At 42.1% G+C, this 20,510-nt stretch overlaps 1 protein-coding gene across 1 annotated transcript in view; it reads left to right on the forward strand.

Annotated features, from left to right (window-relative positions):
- IQGAP2 (IQ motif containing GTPase activating protein 2) overlaps positions 1-20,510 on the forward strand; it is a 316,582-nt gene that overhangs the window by 265,585 nt on the left and 30,487 nt on the right. The window contains exons 21-27 of the mRNA XM_055435889.2: positions 1,975-2,183; positions 11,160-11,309; positions 14,504-14,667; positions 16,958-17,182; positions 18,513-18,653; positions 18,980-19,064; positions 19,616-19,848. Of these exons, the coding sequence (XP_055291864.2) occupies positions 1,975-2,183; positions 11,160-11,309; positions 14,504-14,667; positions 16,958-17,182; positions 18,513-18,653; positions 18,980-19,064; positions 19,616-19,848 (1,207 nt within the window). The remainder of the gene's footprint in view (positions 1-1,974; positions 2,184-11,159; positions 11,310-14,503; positions 14,668-16,957; positions 17,183-18,512; positions 18,654-18,979; positions 19,065-19,615; positions 19,849-20,510) is intronic.

Consider the following 20,510-nt stretch of genomic DNA (forward strand, 5'->3'; position numbering starts at 1 on the left):
CTTTGTGGGTAATTTTTGTCACTTGCTTACTTTTTTTTTAAGTTACAAAGATAGAAGGAATTCCAGCTAAAAATCTAGGTGATTTCTTATTAAAGCATAGAAGACAGAAACTATGTTAGTGAATAAATTAGATAAAAGCTGCTTTGGCAAATAAGGTAGTTTGTGGTAACTGAACTGTAAATTTTCATTTCTTTCTCAATTCAGCACCTTCATAAAACAAAGGCATTTTCTTAAGCTGAAAAATATCACTTTTATTAGTCTGTCATGATTCATTTTCACCCATTTCCTCCAGAAAGGCACTGAATGCATTCAGGTTAGGAACTTGCTAGAACTTTAACTGGCCACTTGTAAGTGCTGACTGTGAAGTTGAGTGGTTTCCTAAAACGAAAGTTACCACAAAGTGGTGTGAAGATATGAAGATGCCAGGAAGCCAGCTGTTGACAGAGGAGCTATTACATTTGAACCATAATAATTTCACGAAGATGCAAGAAAGTCAACTGTTGATGGAGGAGCTGTTACATTTGAACCATAAAAATTTGTAAAGCTAAATTATTCATTTGTTTCTACCTGCCCTGTCGGCACACAAAATGATACGCAGCTCTCTGGAGCAGGCAGAGAGGACTTTAGACACTCATGAGATGGCTTACGTTCTCTCAGCTGCATAACTGCTGGTGTGTGGTTCGGGCTGTTCCTGAAATGGTCATGTCACCAACAGCATCTTTGGCAAAATAGTAGGAAAATAAATTCACATATGCTTTGGTGATCAGGAAGTGAAGAGTCCGTGATCCAACGTAACTTGCGATCTAGTGGAATGTGAGGTATTATTATCCAGTAGATTCCGAGCCTGGAGGCAGATGTGGACCTCTCATGCTTTTCCTTGATAGATATCGATAAATACATCAGAAGAGGCACGATAGTAACACAGATGACTCTAGAATTGGCTGTTTGTGCTGGGTTCATGCTGCTAGTTGTTTGCGTTGTTGATTGAACTCTATTTCTTCAGTGACAAAACACCACACAACCTAACAGCAGTATGAACGTAAGGAAGCTTGAACAGAGCCCTGGTGTAAAGGAGGGGATGTTGACTGAGCCTGCCAAAACCGGACTGGGCTCTCTCAAGTCCCCTTTGTATTGCTGTGTCCTGTCATCAGCATTGACGGCCCAGTTGTTTACTCTTATAATTTACCCAGAGTCACTCTCACTAAACACCTTTAAAAAGCTGTGTTTTTGCAAAGTCGCAGTGCCAAGGAATCAAAGCCTCAGTAAGGTTCAAGGCACTAAGGGAAAGCCCGTGGTAGAATTTATACAGATACCCTCACCATGCCTGAGCCTGGTCTCCTAGGTGCTGAGGGCCCTCCCCGGTTCATGCTGAAACGATAGGTCCCAATCTCAGTTTCTGAAATTATTTTGTCTCTGCCAAGAAGAACATGTGTTCCACTTGTGGTCCTCTTGGCTTCTATCGGACCCTGCAGTTCTCCCTTGACTGACCTTTCCTAATTCCCTTTTCACCTAATTCCTGCTCCTTCCCCCATAGTCTTTTGGATTGAAAAAACAAACACTTTCTGCTTCCTGCAGCAAGAACAGAAATCTCTTATCTGGCTCAGCCACAAGCTCTCAGAGCCGGGACAACTCAGTGTTAGCATTCTTTCCCAGATTCCTCATCAATCAGACACCAATAGATAGAACTATCTCCTCAGTGTGGGAGTCCTGGAAACAGTGTGAGAGACGGCTGATAGACAAATGCTGGATAACAAGGAAATTGTGAGGCAGACATTCTCAGTGGCCTGCATTTATTTATATGATCAGTTTCCTTTGACACATCATATTTGGTGTGAGGCGGGATGATTCACTGTGGGGCCCAGCACCACCATTGTTCTATTTTCTGATAATACTTTCTTTAAACACCTAGTTTCTTTCCTACTGATGATCATTTCAAGCATGCCCAGTTGACGCATTCCTTTCCTTTCCTTGCAGTTGGCTCCGAAAACCCCCCACTAAGAGTAATCCGCAAATTTGTTTACCTGTTGGACCAAAGCAACTTGGATTTTCAGGAAGAGCTGGAGGTAGCCCGGTTGAGGGAGGAAGTGGTGACCAAGATCAGGGGCAATCAGCAGCTGGAGAAAGACCTGAACCTGATGGACATTAAGATCGGTCTCCTGGTGAAGAACAGGATCACGCTGGAGGTCAGTGGGGTCTTTGGGACTCGTGGCTCCCAGAAGACAGAAGATGCTTGTATATGTGCCCACATCACTCTTGGTCCAGCTAAGCTCCTTTGGAGTCCAGAACGGGTGACCCAAAGTTTGTTTACCATTTTTATTACCATTTAATGATGCTCAGACAGAACTGACCTGGAAAATTCTTTGCCTTCCCCTCTTTGATAGCATTTGGTAAGGCTTCTTTATCATTCTCAAAGGAAGTTTATATGAAATAAAACCTACTACATATGTCCCTTCATAGCAAGACTAAGGCCTTTCTATAACTATAAAAGAGAAATTAAAAAATATCAGTTTATAGTTCAGTTCAGTCACTCAGTCGTTTCCGACTCTTTGCGACCCCATGGACTGCAGCACACCAGGCTTCCCTGTCCATCACCAACTCCCAGAGCTTGCTCAAACTTATGTCCATTGAGTAGGTGATGCCATCCAACCGTCTTATCCTCTGTCGTCCCCTTCTCTTCCTGCCTTCCATCTTTCTCAACATCAGGGTCTTTTCCAATGAATATTCAGGACTGATTTCCTTTAGGGTGGATGGGTTGGATCTCCTTGCAGTCTAAGGGACTCTCAAGAGTCTTCTTCAACACCATAGTTCAAAAGCATCAATTCTTCGTCACTCAGCTTTCTTTATAGTCCAACTTTCACGTCCATACCTGACTACTGGAAAAACCGTAGCTTTGACTAGACAGACCTTTGTCAGCAAAGTAATGTCTCTACTTTTTAATATGATGTCTAGGTTGGTTATAGCTTTTCTTCCAAGGAGCAAACATCTTTTAATTTCATGACTGCAATCACCATCTGCAGTGATTTTGGAGCCCAAGAATATCAAGTCTGTCACAGTTTATAGTTAAAAACAAATATTTCAATATGAAAATATATGGGCCTGATGCCATTAGACGTGATAAAGTTACCAGAGACATGGCCCCTTCACAGCATAGCCACAGATGGAGAAAGCTACAGATGCGATTGGTCAGGAGCGTGGTGGAGCTGGCCATGAATTCACTTTCCAAAATGGAGACCAGGGTAATAACTCCTGGGCAATAACTCCTTGAATGAGCAAAGCGTGGTCTTCCCTCCGCCCTGACCACTCGACGTGGAATTGCCGTCCTAGAAAACTAAGTTTATATTAAAATTCTGAAGGATCTATGTTGTGCTTATATGTAAAATGATTAGATTCTAGGCTCAAGCAGTTATACACTGAATTTTGACCTACATGAATGACCAGCAGGGCATTAAAAAATCCAGCCATGTGAGATACGGACACAGGCCCAGCCTACCAACAGCTGGACCACAGAGCATGTGTCCGCCCAGCGCCCGTGCACTGGAAGCCAGAAGTGTCCTCCAGCCCATGAAATGTGGACCCCACCCACACCGTTCCCAGATGACCCCCTGCAGTGGCACTTCCCTGACATGCCTGCATCTGTGCTCAGTCGCTCCCTAATAATGGCCTCTAAATAAATAATAACACTGTCGTTTTGTATCTGTGAGAAACCTGCTAGTGTCAGAGCTCCAGATACCATGTGAAAAGTGTTTTTATCCAAGGGAAGGATACTTCCAGGACAAGACCTCTCTCCGTGTCCCTGTTCCCCTGCCATGTCAATTTTCAGAAAGCCTGTAAGGCAAGGCAGGAAAGCTGACCTCCTGGATCCCCTGAGAAGCCTACAGAGGTCAGAGGTGCAGAGTCAGCTTCCCGTGCGGTTCTGGGAAACTGGGAGATGAGCGGTCCCAGGAGGCTAACAGCCCAGTGGTCGTGGGAGTGCCTCGCTCCTGTCTACCCACCTCACAATGATTCCAGCAAAACACCACAGAGAAAATAAGGAAACCAGAACAATTCATGAGACAAGAAATGACCTTCCCAAATGTTAAGGAATAAAACTACACATTTAAATTTTCTGCATTTAACTCTATTTTTATTAGTTTATCCAGAAAAACAATAGTACTTTGGTCTTTAAAAACATTAAATGTTTGTATTGTTTAACACACATGAAAACTTTTAAGTATAATATATTCCAGAAGGTCCCTCAGAGAATGCCTTTTATAGCCTTAAACTGCTGTTTTATCCTATTCCCATAAAGTCGTAAACAGGAAATGTCTTGCCTTTTAAAATAAAGGCTTAGTTGCAAAAGAGTAAATAGTTGAAATATGTAGCTTGTGGAAATGCAAGCATGGCAGATTTTCAGATCTTTATGAGTGTTTAAGATGTTTTTAAAGCGTTACTAACTTTTTTCCCTTGGAAGTCAAGATTTTTATTTGCAAATAAAAAAAGCTGACCATGATTAGCTTAGAGAGGAAAAGAATTCACAAATACCAGAGTCGATAAAGCATTACTACTTAATAGCATTGTGAAACAAACTTAATTCTTCAACTTATATTCTTCAACACCAAATATTTATCAAGCACTGATTAAGCTAGTGATAAGTACATAATCTTTCATCTTATCATTCATAGTAGGATTTTTCATGTGATGATAAGAATAGTACAGTTGAAACTTTATTTGCAGTGGTAAAATAGTGGGAAACAATCCAAACCCCAAAACAGCAAGTAATAGAATCAATCCAATAGGTATGTTACAGAGCCACTTGGCGGGGTGGGGGGGCGGGCGGGAATCACTTCTGAAGAATATTTCAGTATTTCAGGGCGGATAGAAAGGGTTGGAATATAATGGAGAAGAAAATAAAACAGTGAAATTTCATTTATTGTAAAATATATATATACAATTAAGCTAAAAACAAAGAGGAACTAAAGAGCCTCTTGACGAAAGTGAAAGAGGAGAGTGAGAAAGCTGGTTTAAAACTCAACATTCAAAAAACTAAGATCATGGGATCTGGTCCCATCACTTCACGGCAAATAGATGGGGAAACAATGGAAACTGTGACAGATTTTATTTTCTTGGGCTCCAGAATCACTGCAGACGGTGACTACAGCCATGAAATTAAAAGACGCTTGCTCCTTGGAAGAAAAGCTACAACAAATCTAGACCGTGTATTAAAAAGCAGAGACATCACCCTGCTGACAAAGGTCCATCTAGTCAAAACTATGGTTTTTCCAGTAGTCATGTATGGATGTGAGAGTTGAACCATAAGAAAGGCTGAGTGCCAAAGAATTGATGCTTTTCAACTATGGTGTTGGAGATGACTCTTGCAAGTCCCTTGAACCGCAAGGAGATCCAACCAGTCCATCCTAAAGGAAATCAGTCCTGAATATTCATTGGAAGGACTGATGCTGAAGCTGAAGCTCCAATCCTTTGGCCACCTGATGCAAAGAGCTGACTCATTGGAAAAGACCCTGATGCTGGGAAAGATTGAAGGCAGGAGGAGAAGAGGACGACAGAGGATGAGATGGTTGGATGACATCACCGACTCAATGGACGTGAGTTTGAACAAGCTGTGGGAGTTGTTGATGACAGGCAAGCCTGCTGCAGTCCATGGGGTCGCAAAGAGTTGGACATGACTGAGCAACTGAACTGAAGCTAAAAGAAAAAAAAAAAAACTAAGCAGTTTTTCTTTGCATGGCATAGAATTAACCATATTTTTGTGTGTGTTTGTTTTAAACAATGAGCATGTGTTGAGTGAGAGAAAAGATTTTAAAGGGAAGTGACTTAATTCTTACAGAGCAACTCTAGTTCTCTGTAGTAACCCTGTGTCTTATGATTCTTGGCACTCCTGCTAGAAACCTCACAGAGTCACTGGGCGAGTGAAATAGCTAGTAGTGGTTGTAAGCAAAAGGAAAAGTTAGGAAAAAGAAACATAACTGAAGTAGAAGTTCCTGGGTCGTATAGGGAGGAAAAAAGTCTAGACTCTTAATTAGCTTGAAGGAAGACTAAAGTAGCAGTAGAAGGGAACCTTGAGTCACTGAAACTCCCATTGGCGGCTGTACTGTGTCATGTGAGTACAGACTTTCAGGCCAAGGCTACCTGAGACCCAGGACTGAGATTTACTGCTTAATAAAGCTCCTTCATTGCTTATATGAACATGTTTCCTTAACCTCTCTAGGCCTTTTCTTTACTGGAAAATATGCTAAATGCCTTACATGGATTGTTTTTAACCTTCACATCAACTCAGTAAGATTGCTATTATTAAGCCCATTTTATAGATTTAAGGAAACTGAGCCTTAGAGGCGTTAACCTGAGCAAGGTCCCAAAGCTCCTTATGCTTTGTGGATACCCATACTTTTATGACTCCAAAGCCCAAGCCCTTTGTCCTAGCTCACACCTTCTACAAAAGTGTGTGAACACTATCATATCATCTGCATGCAGAAAGTATGTTACCAGGGGGAGGGGAAAGATGGTGGCAATTAGGGCAACACTGAGAAGTGGAAATATTACGAACAAGTTGAGTGCCATTGCTTCCTCAAACCAGCATTCCCCGAGACGTACAATATTTATTGATAAGAATTGTTGTTTAGTCGCTCAGTCATGTCCGACTCTTTTGCATCCCCATGGACTGCAGCATGCCAGGCTTTCCTGTCCTTCACCATCTCCTGGAGCTTGCTCAAACTCATGTCCATTGAGTCAGTGATGCCATCCAACCATCTCATCCTCTGTCATCCACTTTTCCTCCTGCCTTCAATCTTTCTCAGCATCAGGGTCTTTTCCAGTGAGTCAGCTCTTCGCATCAGGTGGCCAAAGTATTGGAGTTTCACCTTCAGCATCAGTCCTTCCAATGAATATTCAGGAGTGATTTCCTTTAGGATGGACTGGTTGGACCTCCTGGCAGTCCAAGGGACTCTCAAGAGTCTTCCTGTTCCTGTCTTGACCAAATCTATTGATATTAATAATACAGAGGAATTTGCCTACCACCCCCTGCTCTCTCCTCTTCTGTATATGTCCAAAAACATGACCCTAAAGATGAAGTCTTGCCTACCACCCCCTGCTCTCTCCTTTTCTGTATATGTCCAAAAACATGACCCTAAAGATGAAGTCTGCAACAAAACAAAGGAATAGTCCCCTGTTTCCAGCACTAACCCCATTGCCTACCACCCCCTGCTCTCTCCTCTTCTGTATATGTCCAAAAATATGACCCTATAGATGAAGTCTACAACAAAACAAAGGAAAAGTCCCCTGTTTCCAGCACTAACCCCATTGAAAGTAGTTGGGAGGCCACGGGCGGGGGGATGGTGATGGAGAGGTTGCAAGTACCAAGATGTTTTTCCTCTGTATATTTGAAATCAAGATAATCAATTATCCCATGTATTTGGGAGAACTGTGTGATCTACACATCACTGGTTATTTGAAGAGGAGAAGCCTGAGTTAGATGGAACTATAAGCCAGTTAGTCTAGTGCTGTCTTCGGATGTCTTGGGCTTCCCTGATAGCTCAGTTGGTAAAGAATCTGCCTGCAATTCAGGAGACCCTGGTTCAATTCCTGGGTGGGGAAGATCAGCTAGAGAAGGGACAGACTACCCACTCTAGTATTCTTGAGCTTCCCCTGTGGCTCAGCTGGTAAGGAATCCACCTGCAATTCAGGAGACCTGGGTTTGATCCCTGGGTTGGGAGAAAGGCTACCCACTCCAGTGTTCTGGCCTGGAGAATTGCATGGACTGTGTATTGGGGTTGCAAAGAATCAGACACAACTAAGTGACCTTCACTTTCACTGTCATACATAGATGAGGGTATCAGGCCACTGCCTGCCTAGACTGTTCCTGAGCACCCATCTGGAAATAATTATGCTTCCTTTCTTCATCTTGAATGTATTTTTACATATTTGTGAAATAAGGGGGGGAAATGTTGCCTTTTGAAAATTTTTATAGAAATGCAAGCCCCTCTTTCCCCATATAAACCATTAGAAGAATATAAGTGAAGGATTAAGTCAAGGTTGCCCCCACCTCCCACCAAGCTGAGAATAAGAAAGAAGAAAAACAGACCGAGAAGGCAGTGGATATAACTCCACAGAACTGTCTAATCTCAGAGCTCCGAGGGTGTTCTCCCTACCTATGAAGTGGCCCCAGCTGTGGGCGAAGTTACTGTCTCTCAGTCCCTCAGTCTTGTCCAGCTCTTTGCGACCCCATGGACTTTAACACGCCAGGTTTCCCAGCCCTTCACCATCTCCTGGAGGGGGTGCTGCAGAGTCCTTTGGGACTAAGAGCTCAGGGAAGCAGACACAAAATTTTGGGAAAATTAACTTTCACACCACCTACCAGCCTAGATAGCATATTGAAAAGCAGAGACATTACTTTGTCAACCAAGGTCTGTCTAGTCAAGGCTATGGTTTTTCCAGTAGTCATGTATGGATGTGAGAGTTGGACTGTGAAGAAAGCTGATCGCCGAAGAATTGATGCTTTTGAACTGTGATGCTGGAGAAGACTCTTGAGAGTCCCTTGGACTGCCAGGAGATCCAACCAGTCCATCCTAAAGGAGATCAGTCCTGGGTGTTCATTGGAAGGACTGATGTTGAAGCTGAAACTCCAATACTGTGGCCACCTCATGTGACGAGTTGACTCACTGGAAAAGAGTCTGATGCTGGGAAAGGTTGGGGGCGGGAGGAGAAGGGGACGCAGAGAACGAGATGGCTGGATGGCATCACCGACTCTGTGGACATGAGTTTGAGTGAGCTCCGGGAGTTGGTGATGGACAGGGAGGCCTGGCGTGCTGTGGTTCATGGGGTCGCGGAGAGTCGGACATGACTGAGCAACTGAACTGACTGACCGAGTCTCTGGAACAGCAGCCCTGTGTTGAGTGTCAGAGGAGGCATCCTAGAGCTGTGGCTTTCATGTAAGACATGTGCCATCAGCAGGTCATGAAACCAATTTAGTGTGTCACTTCAGCAGTCTTTGAAAATGAAATAGAATAAAAGCAAACTGAAGTATCAGAGCGTGTCCCAGTAGTAAGAATGAGTATCACTTTGTATAGTATGTGGGGGTGTGTTTACCAATAAAAGATGTAAAATGTATTTCTTACTGTGGATCTCCATAAAAATGTTTGGTGGATCCTTATCTAAAGGACCTACCCTGGTTCATGACCCTTTAAGCCCCTTCAGTTCAGTTTGGTTCAGTCGCTCAATAGCCTGAGGTGACCACTTGACAAGTGTTTTCAGCCAGACATTTTCCAGCCATCCCTGTAAATAGTTAAAGGCGCCTGACTGAGGATCTGAGAACCTTAATTTTGTTAAATACTTAGAGGCTTCCTTTCCCTTCCATCTCTAATTTCTACACTGCATATTTCTGCAAGAGCTTTTATAGATCGAAATGATAGAATTCATTCTTTTAAAGGTTACAGTTTAGCAGTGTTTAGTATAGTCCCAAAATTGTGCAACCTTTACTTCTATTTGATTCTAGAACATTTCATTACCCCAAAAAGAAGCCCCCCCAAAATGTTCTGGAATTAAAAATTGTGGTGATGGTTGCACAACTTTGTGTCTTTATAGAACACCGCTGAATTGTACTCTTTAAAAGGACAAATTTCATAATACGTGAATAATATTTCAGTTTTTTTTTAAAAAAGTAAAAACATCCATATTCATTAATATCATTTCCTATCACTCCAACCCCCAGCCATGGCAACCTTTAATCTGCTTTCTGTCATGATAGATTCGCCTGTCATGGATCATCACACATAAGGTCTGTTGTGACCAGCTTCTTTCACTTATCATAGTATTTATGTTGTAGCATGAATCAGTACTCATTCCTCTTTATTGAAAATAACATTCCATTGTGTGGATATGCCACATGTTTTTGCCCGTTAATCAGTTGATGGACACCTGAAATGTTTCTTCTTTTCAGCTGTTATGAGCATTCATGTACACATGTTTCTGTGAACATTAAGTTTTCAGTTCCCTTTGACATATATCTAACAGTGAAATTGCTGGGTCATATAGTAACTTGTGGGGGCTTCCCAGGTGGCATAGTGGTGAAGAATCTGCCTGCCAGTGCAGGAGACACAAGAGACACAGATTCAGTCCCTGGGTCAGGAAGATCCCCTGGAGAAGGAAATGGCAACCCACTCCAGTACTCTTCCCTGGGAAATCCCATGGACAGAGGAGCCTGGCAGGCTACAGCCCATGGGGGTCACAAAGACTCGGACGCGCATGCATAGTAACTCGTGTTTAACTTCTGAGGAACGGCCAAATAGCTTTAATGTTGACCTTCTCTTCATCTGATTATGAGCCATTTATAGATGATCTTTGGGAAAATCCTTTGCCCGTTTTTTAGTCATTTGTCATTTTATTTTTAGATGTAGGAGCTCTTTATCGTGTGTGGTGAATATAAGTCTCTTACCCAGTTTGCACACATTTCCTCTCACTTTATGGGTTGTTTTCTGTGATAACGTACTTTGAAGCACAAAAGTTTTAATTTTTATGAAGTCCACTTTATTTTTTGTTGTTGTTTCTAGTGCTTTTGGTGTTGTAGCTAAGAAACTGTTACCTACATGTACAAAGTTTCATGCATGAGAAGGTTCACTGCTCTCTCTGAAATACTGATAAAATGTAAAGAAACTGTTCATCGAAAGGAATATGATTAAATAAATTATGACACACACACCCCTAAAAGAAACCATTGCTTAACCCAGGGTAGCAAAAGCTTTTGTCTAGGTTTTCTTATAAGAGTTTTATAGTTTTAGCTCCTCCATTTAGTTCTTTATGATCTCTTCTGAGTTAATTTTTGTTTATGGAGTGAGGCGGGTCTGACTTTTCAGTTTTGGGACCTGGATATTTAGTTGTCCCAGCATCATTTTTTGAAAAGACTATTCTCTCCCTATTTAAGTGTCTTGGAGCTAACATTACATGTTCAAACAAATGCATACAGCTTAGGAGAACAAATATTACGAAAGCCAAATTTACCCACAATTTGGATTTTTCTTAATCTGTTTGACACTCTCTGTCCCTTTTTTTCTTCATGAAGGGATGTGGAAAATTGATCTTTCCAGCTATGTGTGTCTCAGGGTGTCTGTGAAGGGAGAGGGGAAAGAATACCAGAGTAAAAAGTAGTAATTCCATAAAAAAATTTTTTCCAGGATGTAATTTCACACAGAACAAAGCTGAATAAGAAAAAAGGGGGAGAGATGGAAATACTGAATAACATTGACAACCAAGGGATCAAAAGTTTGAGTAAGGAGAGAAGAAAAACACTGGAAACCTATCAGCAGCTTTTTTATCTTTTACAGGTGAGAATAATTTCTTTCACTGTGAGTTGTGGGTAAATGCTCTGTTTCATGTTGATGTTTTACTGCAGATCTTCTCCCATGCTAATGCTATAATAGTTTACACATTCTGAGCACTACTAAGTACCAAGTATTATTCTAGGTGCGTCACATACATTTTCTCATTTTAATTCCTCCTACAACCCTGGGAACCTTCAGAAAATAACTGTTATCCTCATATTACATGTGAGAAAACAGAGACACAGTAAGCGGTGATGAAAGGTATTGGGACCCTGGCAGTTGACTTAAAGCTTGTCCTGCTTTCCATGACTACATTACGCTCCAGTTATCAGCATAGGCGATATAAATCTAACAATAACATAAGCAGATGCTGTCAAACGTGGAAAAATTAACTATGTGAAAAACAGATCAGTGCCAGACCAGCCTGCCCTTCTTTTGAGGAAGGAGCCGGGGAGTTTGGATTAGGGAAATAGGATTCCTTTTTTCTTTCATTATTTCCATGACATCACTGTTCTCTGAATGAACAGTGATTTTCCATTGCTTCCAGAGTGTGGGTGAGCTGAACTGGTTACAGCTGGACTCGTGGACCAGTTTTTTTGTTTGTTTGCTTGACCATTGATTAAGCTCATCCACCCACAAGCACATATAGTGAGTCTCTAAGGGAACAGTGAGAGACAGAAATAGTGCCTCCCCGAGAAGAAAACTTTCCCCAAAACGGTGGATCAGCAGTTCTTCCTTCAAAGTCCGGTGTCCCTGGGGCCACTGCTGGTGGCCCTGATTCCGTCAAGGCATGGAGATGCTTGAAATCTTTGCTTGAAGATGTCACTGGCGTCAGGTGTGCAGAGAACACATTGCCCAAACCGTAAGGAGGGGTAGCTGCCCTGCTGAGAGAAGAGACGTTGATTTTGGTAGAGTTGAGCGTGCTCTGCTTAGAATAGATTGGAGCACAGGTATAGTACCCTAGATGTCCACGAGGTGGCAGCATTGAAGGAAAAAATGTTAAAACAAAACTGTCCTTTGGAATCCACTGCTTAATGACAGCTTGCTTTCCAGAAAGAAGAGGGCCTCACACTAGGTGGGGAAGATTTTTCATCTGCTGATATTAGGTTAATGTTCATCCACCAGCTAGAAATTTAATCTTAGGCATTTATCATTTTTGACATCTGTTAACTTTCAAGTGTATGAAGCTTCTTCAGGATTTAGTTTTCAGATGTTGAATTTTGACAGAATTTGTGACATTTAGGAAGGTGAAAATTTAGTCATTTGCCTAAAGATCCCCTGGAGGAGGGGATGGCAACCCAATCCAGTATTCTTGCCTGGAGAATCCCCATGGACAGAGGAGCCTGGCGGTCTACAGTCCGTGGGGTTGCAAGAGTCAGACAGGACTGAAGCGACTTGGCACACATGCATGCTAAGATTTGTATAATTTACGCTGCTGTGTAAATGGAGGCTCACTAATGGAAATGAGAAAAAGCACTGGAATATATTTAGAATAATTCCACAAGTTTTATTCCCTAAACTATCCAAAACGGATAGAACCATAGCATGACCATTCAGTTGTATCGATTGAAGCGTCAGAACACCTTGATTTTTCTTCACCTTTTCTTCTCTCTGCTTTGGAGACATTAACCCAAGACTAATGAGGAAACTAGAGAAGCAAATGGTGTGGACCATTCCCCTCTGGAAATTCTTAGGCAAAGCAGCCAGCCAGCTAGTACAGGTTTTGCTGTGGGCTTGTCTCTTCAGTGTGACCTTAAATTTAAAGTTTTTAGGTCATCTGAGAGGAGTGAGGAGTGGGCTTATTCAGATGTAATTTTCCTTTCGTAAAAGCCCATATCTTATATGGGAAAAGAATCACAGAACTCTCAGAAAGTTCTCCTGAGCTCCTTTTCATAACATTTCAGCCAGTCATTACAAGCTTGAGAATAAATCTAAGTAGTAAGCTGAATTAGAATTCGGGTTTTCTTAAAAGTTTTAAAGCTGAACTTCCTGAGAATATTAAATACTGGTTTCCCATGTGTTTCTTTTACATGAAATACAAAAGAAAAGGACAGTTTTCTTTTCTCACTGAAAGGAAGATGAAGAGTAAGACTTTCGCATTTCTCTGTCACTTTAATTTTTTTTTTTTTCTTCTAACCTCCATCTGATTAGTGTAATTCCTTCAGGAAAACCACATCACCACAGAGTCTGGTGCTATATCTCTGGAACTCCATCTTCAGCTGAGCTCCTTGTCCATTTTTTTTTTTTTTAATTCTTGTCAATCTTTAAAACTGTCGATCTTTTTTTTTTTTCTTAACAGTTTCTTCTGGCATTTTCCCCATGACCTACCCTGAACTTTACCCTTCAGCCTCCTTGCCTCGCTCTTCCTTTCTCATGCTTTGTAAAACATCATGGCCGGGCTGCCCTGGTGGCTCGGTGGTAAAGAATTTGCCTGCTAATGCAGGAGACACAGGTTCCATCCCTGGTCCATGAAGATCCTACAAGCCACGGAGCAACTAAGCCCATGTGCCACAACTGCTGAGCCTTGACTCTGGGGCCCATGCTCTGCAAGGAGAGAAGCCACCCGTGCCCTGGAACCAACGGTAGCCCCTGCTGCTTACTGCAGCTGGAGAAGGCCCTCATACAGCGACAAAGGCCCAGCACAGCCACAAATAAAATGATTTTTAAGATACAGAAAAAGAAGTCATTTCAAAAACATGAAATATTTTTTAAACCATCACGGCCATCCCATTGTGTGTCTTATATCCTTTGCTTTTGCTTTCTAGTCTCAGAATATAGACTGTGTTGACTTGTTCATCAGTCCTTCTGAGACAGTCTCTGTAGCTTGGCCCTTGATCCATTCTTGCCAGTCTCTTCAGATAGCTCAGACAGCCCCTCTCTCTTCTTGGTCTCTACAATAAATATTCATATGTGCCTTCAAATGGTGAACAGTATAACGTATTCATAATGCCATTATAGTCCATAAAATATGACATGATATAGTGTATAAAATTTAAATCCTACTATAACTTTCTATTATAACTTCCTATAGTATAGTAGTGTTATTAGCTGCTACCTGTCTTAATATGAGCCAGATATTCTTCTGTGTGCCTCATACATAAGAATTCATTAAAGAGCAAAGAACTGGGTACTCCTCTCTGCTTTAATAATATATTAACATACAGTCTTGTTGGGGGCATTTTGTCTTCTCTCTTTAGACCAATCCTTCATACCTGGCTAAGCTGATTTTCCAGATGCCACAGAACAAGTCAACTAAATTTATGGATACTGTTATTTTCACCCTGTACAATTATGCTTCCAATCAGCGAGAAGAATATCTACTCCTCAAGCTTTTTAAAACTGCTCTGGAGGAAGAAATAGCGTATGTATATTTGTAAAAATACCAACATGTTTTGTTAGTAGTGGATTTCTCTGATTTACTAATGTGAGAGCTTACTCTTTGGAAAACACCCTGATGCTGGGAAAGATTGAAGGCAAAAGGAGAAGAGGGTGGCAGAGGATGAGATGGTTGGATGGTATCACCGATTCAATAGACATGAATTTGAGCAAACTCCCGGAGATAGTGAAGGACAGGGAAGCCTGGTGTGCTGCAGTCTGTGGGGTCACACAGAGTTGGACACAACTTGGTGACTGAACAATTAGAAGTTATTTATACATATTAAAATGTATCAAATTTCTTAAGAAATTTCTGCATCATAGATATATTCAAGTACAACTTTCTCCTTTTCTAGTGCTGAATTAACTTTTGATTTTGCAAGTGTACAAAGCTTTTTAAAGTCAATGAGAGGGAATTCCCTGGTGGTCCAGGGGTTAGGACTTTGTACTCCCGCTGCCAAGGGCCTTGATTCAGTCCCTGGTCAAGGAACTAAAATCCCACAAGCCATGCTGTGTGGCCAAAAAAATAGAAAAAGAAAAAAAAGTCAGTGAGAAAAATTAACTTCATTAAAATTATGTAAGTAATAAAACTATAATCAGAGGAGGATAATGATCTCTGCTAAATAGTCTTTCCTTCTCATGGAACTTAAGCTGCTTTTTACTAATTTATTTTCTGACTTAGTTTATGTTTAAAATGTGTAGTTAACTGTAAGGAATTGGGGAAAAAACACCCCATGAGAAATACCTTTAGCCTGCCTTCCTTCTGGATACCTTAAGCAGTGCTAATCTCGTGGGTCTCCAAAGCTCTTAGCCAGGCCCCTGTGCCCGCAGGGTGTCTATAAGGCATCATGAGAAACAGCAATGCTGTGCAGTGGAACAAGGTAAGGACTAAATGAATGACATGAACAGTGTCAGAGGGATGGAGAGAAAAGTTCCAGTTAGGTCAATTGATAGAGATTTTATGGAAGAGAAAGGAGTTGACCCAAAACCTTGAAGAATATCTACAGTTTTTATAAAAAGAAATGGAAGAGAGAAGTAAGGCACCATGGTGATGGAAACAGCATGGGCCAAGGGACAAGAGGGAAAGTAGCTGAGGGACATCCCTGGGGGTCCAATGGTTAAGACTCTGCATTTTCACTGCCTAGGGCTCAGGTTCGATTCCTGGTGAGGGAACTAAGATCCCGCCAGCCACACAGCAAGGCCAAAAATAAAAAATAAAGGAAGTAGACTAGTTTCGCCAAGAGGTGACTTAATCAGTGACCACCAGGACATGAGGGTTGGGCCAGATCATCGGAGACACTTGAGCAGAGGCCCAAGTGCAGAAGCTCTTTTTACTTTTGACATGACCACATGGAGTTTTTAGATTGATCTCCCACCTGTGTATGAACGGGATGAATTGGAGCTACACAGTTTAGGGAAATTGGGGAAGTGAGAAGGAAAAAGGCACAGCTTAGATTTTCAGCACACTGAGTCTGTTTTAGGTGTAGAACATGTGGACGAAACTATCCAGCAGAATATTAGAAATTCAAGACCAATTCCCAGGAAAGAGAGAGGGAGCATCATACCCGTGCACCGTCACCCAGTATTATTATTTGTCTAGGTCTGCTTTGAGTTCACCCCTGCCTTCTAGATTGGAATTCAAGCTGAGAGATTACTTTTAGATTCTTAAATTTCTCGAATAAGAAACTCATTGTATACCTGAAACTTAGCACAACATTGTAAATCTACTCCAACAAAAATTTTAAAAACAAACACTCATCTTACAAATGATAGCTTTCTCTTATTTCTTTAATTGTGGGAGTGGTAGATTCTGGGAACCACTTTATTTGATGGACACTCAGACTTCCAGTGACTCCTGACAAAGTAGAATTAGGATTTGCATTGTAGATCCTACTCTGCAGGTCCTGTTTACCCTGCAGACCTTTGGCCGTATGGGTCAGGCACGTCTAGTCTAGTGATGAAGGCAGACAGAATGGTCATACTTAGCGTGAAAGCTTTACTCTAACTTCCTGCAGATTTCAGACTCATGTTGTAATACCCAAGACAGCATGGGGGGCTTGTCACCCAAAGGTCTCCTTAGACTCAGGTGTCCTCACCAAATAGAGATGGGAGATAGCTTCCTTTTAAATCACACTGCCTTTGATCATCAATGGGCTAAAATACAACCCCCTTCTTCCCCACCCCCATCCCCTGTCCAAAGCCCTTGTCTGTCAGAATATACACTGCTTAAAACTCAGTCTGTAGAAGCAAGCCACTTTGGTTTGGGCTTTTTTTAGATCCAAGGTGGACCAGGTCCAGGACATAGTCACTGGGAACCCTACAGTCATCAAGATGGTCGTCAGCTTCAACAGAGGTGCCCGTGGGCAGAACACGCTGCGCCAGCTCCTGGCTCCGGTGGTGAAAGAGATCATTGATGACAAGTCCCTGATCATCAACACGAGCCCCGTCGAGGTGTATAAGGCCTGGGTGAACCAACTCGAAACACAGACTGGAGAAGCCAGGTAGCAAAGCCAGGGCAGTGCTGGTTTTCAGTGATGCTTTATCATTTCTATGTGTGTATTTATACATATTCTTAAACACGGTTAAAAAACAAAATTTACTGTACAAAATTACTTTTCAGTCCAAGATTTATTACCTCTCTTTAATATCTCCAGGCAGGCAACATTCTTGGACTCCAGCTCATCTTCGTGGTACACTTTATTTTCAGAGTTCAGGACCAGCTGATGCCCAAAGCCACAATTTCTGTAGTTCTTTCTCTTGGTTTTCCCTTGTATGTTCCTAAACCTGGACCTTGACATGGTATAAGATTTCTCTTCACTTGATAATACCTGCTTTTCTACAGTTACCAAATAAGTAACTTGAACGTGTAACCATTAATTAGCCGGGTCGGACTGGCTTATTTTAGGTAGTATTGGTAGATCTAAGCAATCCCAGGTTTTTATTTACTGCCAAAGGGCACCTTGTAAAATTTCATTAGGATGTGCACAGAGAATTATATAGGTGGTTGTCACAGCACTGTTTGTAATCGCCAAAGTTAGAGTCAAAATATTTAGCTTTGGAGAATCTGTTAAATAAATGTATAACACATAATGGAGCAGTTACTAACTGTTGGGCATGGTGGTATAGAAATATATTTGTTGGCCTGGGGAAAATGTTCACGATATAGTTTTTGGTTGTAGCTTGATACAACTCATTTTCTATGTAAAGAAAATACATGCATTTATAGACACACACGAAGAATCTATATGGGATGTGTATAAACGTGAACTTCATTATGCCCACGTACACACATGTGTAAGTTAAGATAGGAAAAGTAGCTGTCTCTGGGGCAATACTATTTCCTTGTTGACTTATAGGCAACTTTTTCTGTAAAGAACATACTGCTCTCTGGGTGGGATGCGGGGAGGGGAGGGCAGCTCAGGAGGGAGGGGATATATATAATTATGACTGATTCACATTGCTGTGCAGCAGAAGCCAAGGCAACATTGTCAAGCTATTTTCCACCACTTAAAAAGTTAAAAATGAGCATACTGCTCATTATGATTAAAAAGAGAGAGAGAGAGTTAGCTGGGTCTGCATCTCCTGGGTCTGCCTGTTGTTTTGGAAGAGCACAGGTGGAGCTCCTGGAGTCACCCCGATGCACTAGCAGCTGAGGGTTCCCTGCAGGCATGTGGGGTCTCCCCCTCCCCCACAAGCGAGCATTTTGTCTTCGGAGTCGGTGGGCGAACCCCAATTCACCATGCGAAGCTTGACTGGAGAACCAGTGGGGCAAGCATACAAATGCTTCTACCCAGGCCCCCAGTTAATGAGAAGCCCTTGTTGTGGTTTCAGCAACCTGCCCTACGATGTGACCACAGAGCAAGCGCTGACCTACCCAGAAGTGAGGACCAAACTGGAGGCCTCCATCGAGCACCTGAGGAGGGTCACCGACCAGGTCCTGAATTCCATCGTCTCTTCCCTCGATGTGCTTCCGTAAGTCGCAAACGTGGCAGCTTTACCTTTCATTGCTGGAGGCTCTTGAAATGCCATATAAAATAGACGGGTTTCCCTCTTACCGTTTTCACGACTTTGGAAGTTTGCCTGCATGCGCGTTTTCAATTCCTAACTTCTCGGAAGAGGGAACGATAGAAACCTCAGTTCCGATCATCTGCGGCAGTCCTGCAGTTCCGTCACCATCTCATTTTGTGTTTAATTTTTAGGAAAGCTGCTCGGCTTTAGTTGATGGGAACAATTGCAGCGCATTTCTTCCTCACTTAGCCTTTTTCCATTATTTTCTTTTGTCATCTGTTTCCATGTAGTTATGGATTGAGGTATATAGCCAAAGTACTGAAGAATTCGATCCATGAGAAATTTCCTGATGCAACAGAAGATGAGCTATTAAAGGTAGATTTTCAAGGGTAATCTCACCATAGCGTCTCTTGGGGGTAGGAGCCAAAGTTACTAACACACCATTTTGTAAAGATTTTCCCCTTGTGTGGCTATTTATAATAAGCTGCAAGTCTTCTATTTCTAATGACTCTCAAGATTATTAACTATTATGAGGTTAATTGGGAGCTCTCAAACATTATCAAGATTCTTTATAATAGAAAATTTGGGTGGCAATAGTATATTTTCACCAAAAATAATTTTGTTAACTTTATTTGTAATGTGTGATTATAGTCACTACCTTTACTTAACTCCTTGTTAGGATTCAGATCAGAAAATGATTTGCTATCTTGGGAAATATCAATTAATATTAACTTAAAAAACCCTCCAGGGACTTCGCTGGTGGTCCAGTGGTTAGGACTCCAAGATCTCACTGCCAAGGGTCCAGGTTCAATCCCTGGTCAGGGAACTACAATATCCCGCAGCCATGGGACCAAAAAAAAAAACAAAAACACTCCAAACTCGAGTTTTCTCTCTCAAAAATAGTCTCTTCTTCTGCCTCCCTCCAGATTGTTGGAAACCTCCTATACTACCGGTACATGAACCCAGCCATCGTCGCCCCAGACGGCTTTGATATCATCGACATGACAGCCGGAGGTCAGATCAATTCCGACCAGAGGAGAAACTTGGGATCAGTGGCCAAGGTCCTGCAGCATGCAGCCTCCAACAAGCTCTTCGAAGGAGAAAACGAGCACCTCTCCTCTATGAACACTTATTTATCAGAGACGTATCAGGAGTTCAGGTGAAAGGGGTCATTACCTTTGGAGAAGCTTGCAAGGTGGTGGACGAGAGTAATGTGTATTCTATGCCCAGAGCTGAAGTTGGGGGTGAGGGCAGGAACCCCAGGGGGCTGCTTGCATTTCTTTTTTTTTTTTTAATTATAAATTGTGTTAAATTTTCACCTTAGCATAAACCTCTTTTTTCCTTTTTTTTTTTATAAAGCCTTTTTAATTTTAATTTTATTTAGTCATTTATGTTTTTGGCCACACTGCACAGCATACAGGATCTTAGTTCCCCAACCAGGGATTGAACCCATACCCCCTGATTGGAAGGGCAGAGTCTTACCCACTGGACCACCAGGAAAGTCCCTGCTTGCATTTCTGTGCTGGTTGTCACCGTGAGGAGAGAGGAAGCAGGGAAGATCAGGCCAAGTTCCCTCCGTCTGGTGTTCCCGATCCTGCCCCTATACCCAGTGCCCCTGTTACATTGTGTCATCCCCATATGTATGATTTGTGCTTTTGACAAAAAGAAATATTTAATCATCTTGGTATGTTAGGCTTGTGTGTGCTCACTCAGTCTTGTCCGATTCTTTGTGACCCTTTGGACTGTAGCCTGCCAGGCTCCTCTGTCCATGGGATTTTTCCAGGCAAGATTACTGGAGTGAGTTGCCTCCAGGGAATCTTC

Source organism: Moschus berezovskii, chromosome 9, assembly GCF_049115385.1.
Source record: "Moschus berezovskii isolate FMDL1 chromosome 9, NW_MosBer_1.0, whole genome shotgun sequence".
In the NCBI taxonomy this organism is placed as follows: Eukaryota; Metazoa; Chordata; class Mammalia; order Artiodactyla; family Moschidae; genus Moschus; species Moschus berezovskii.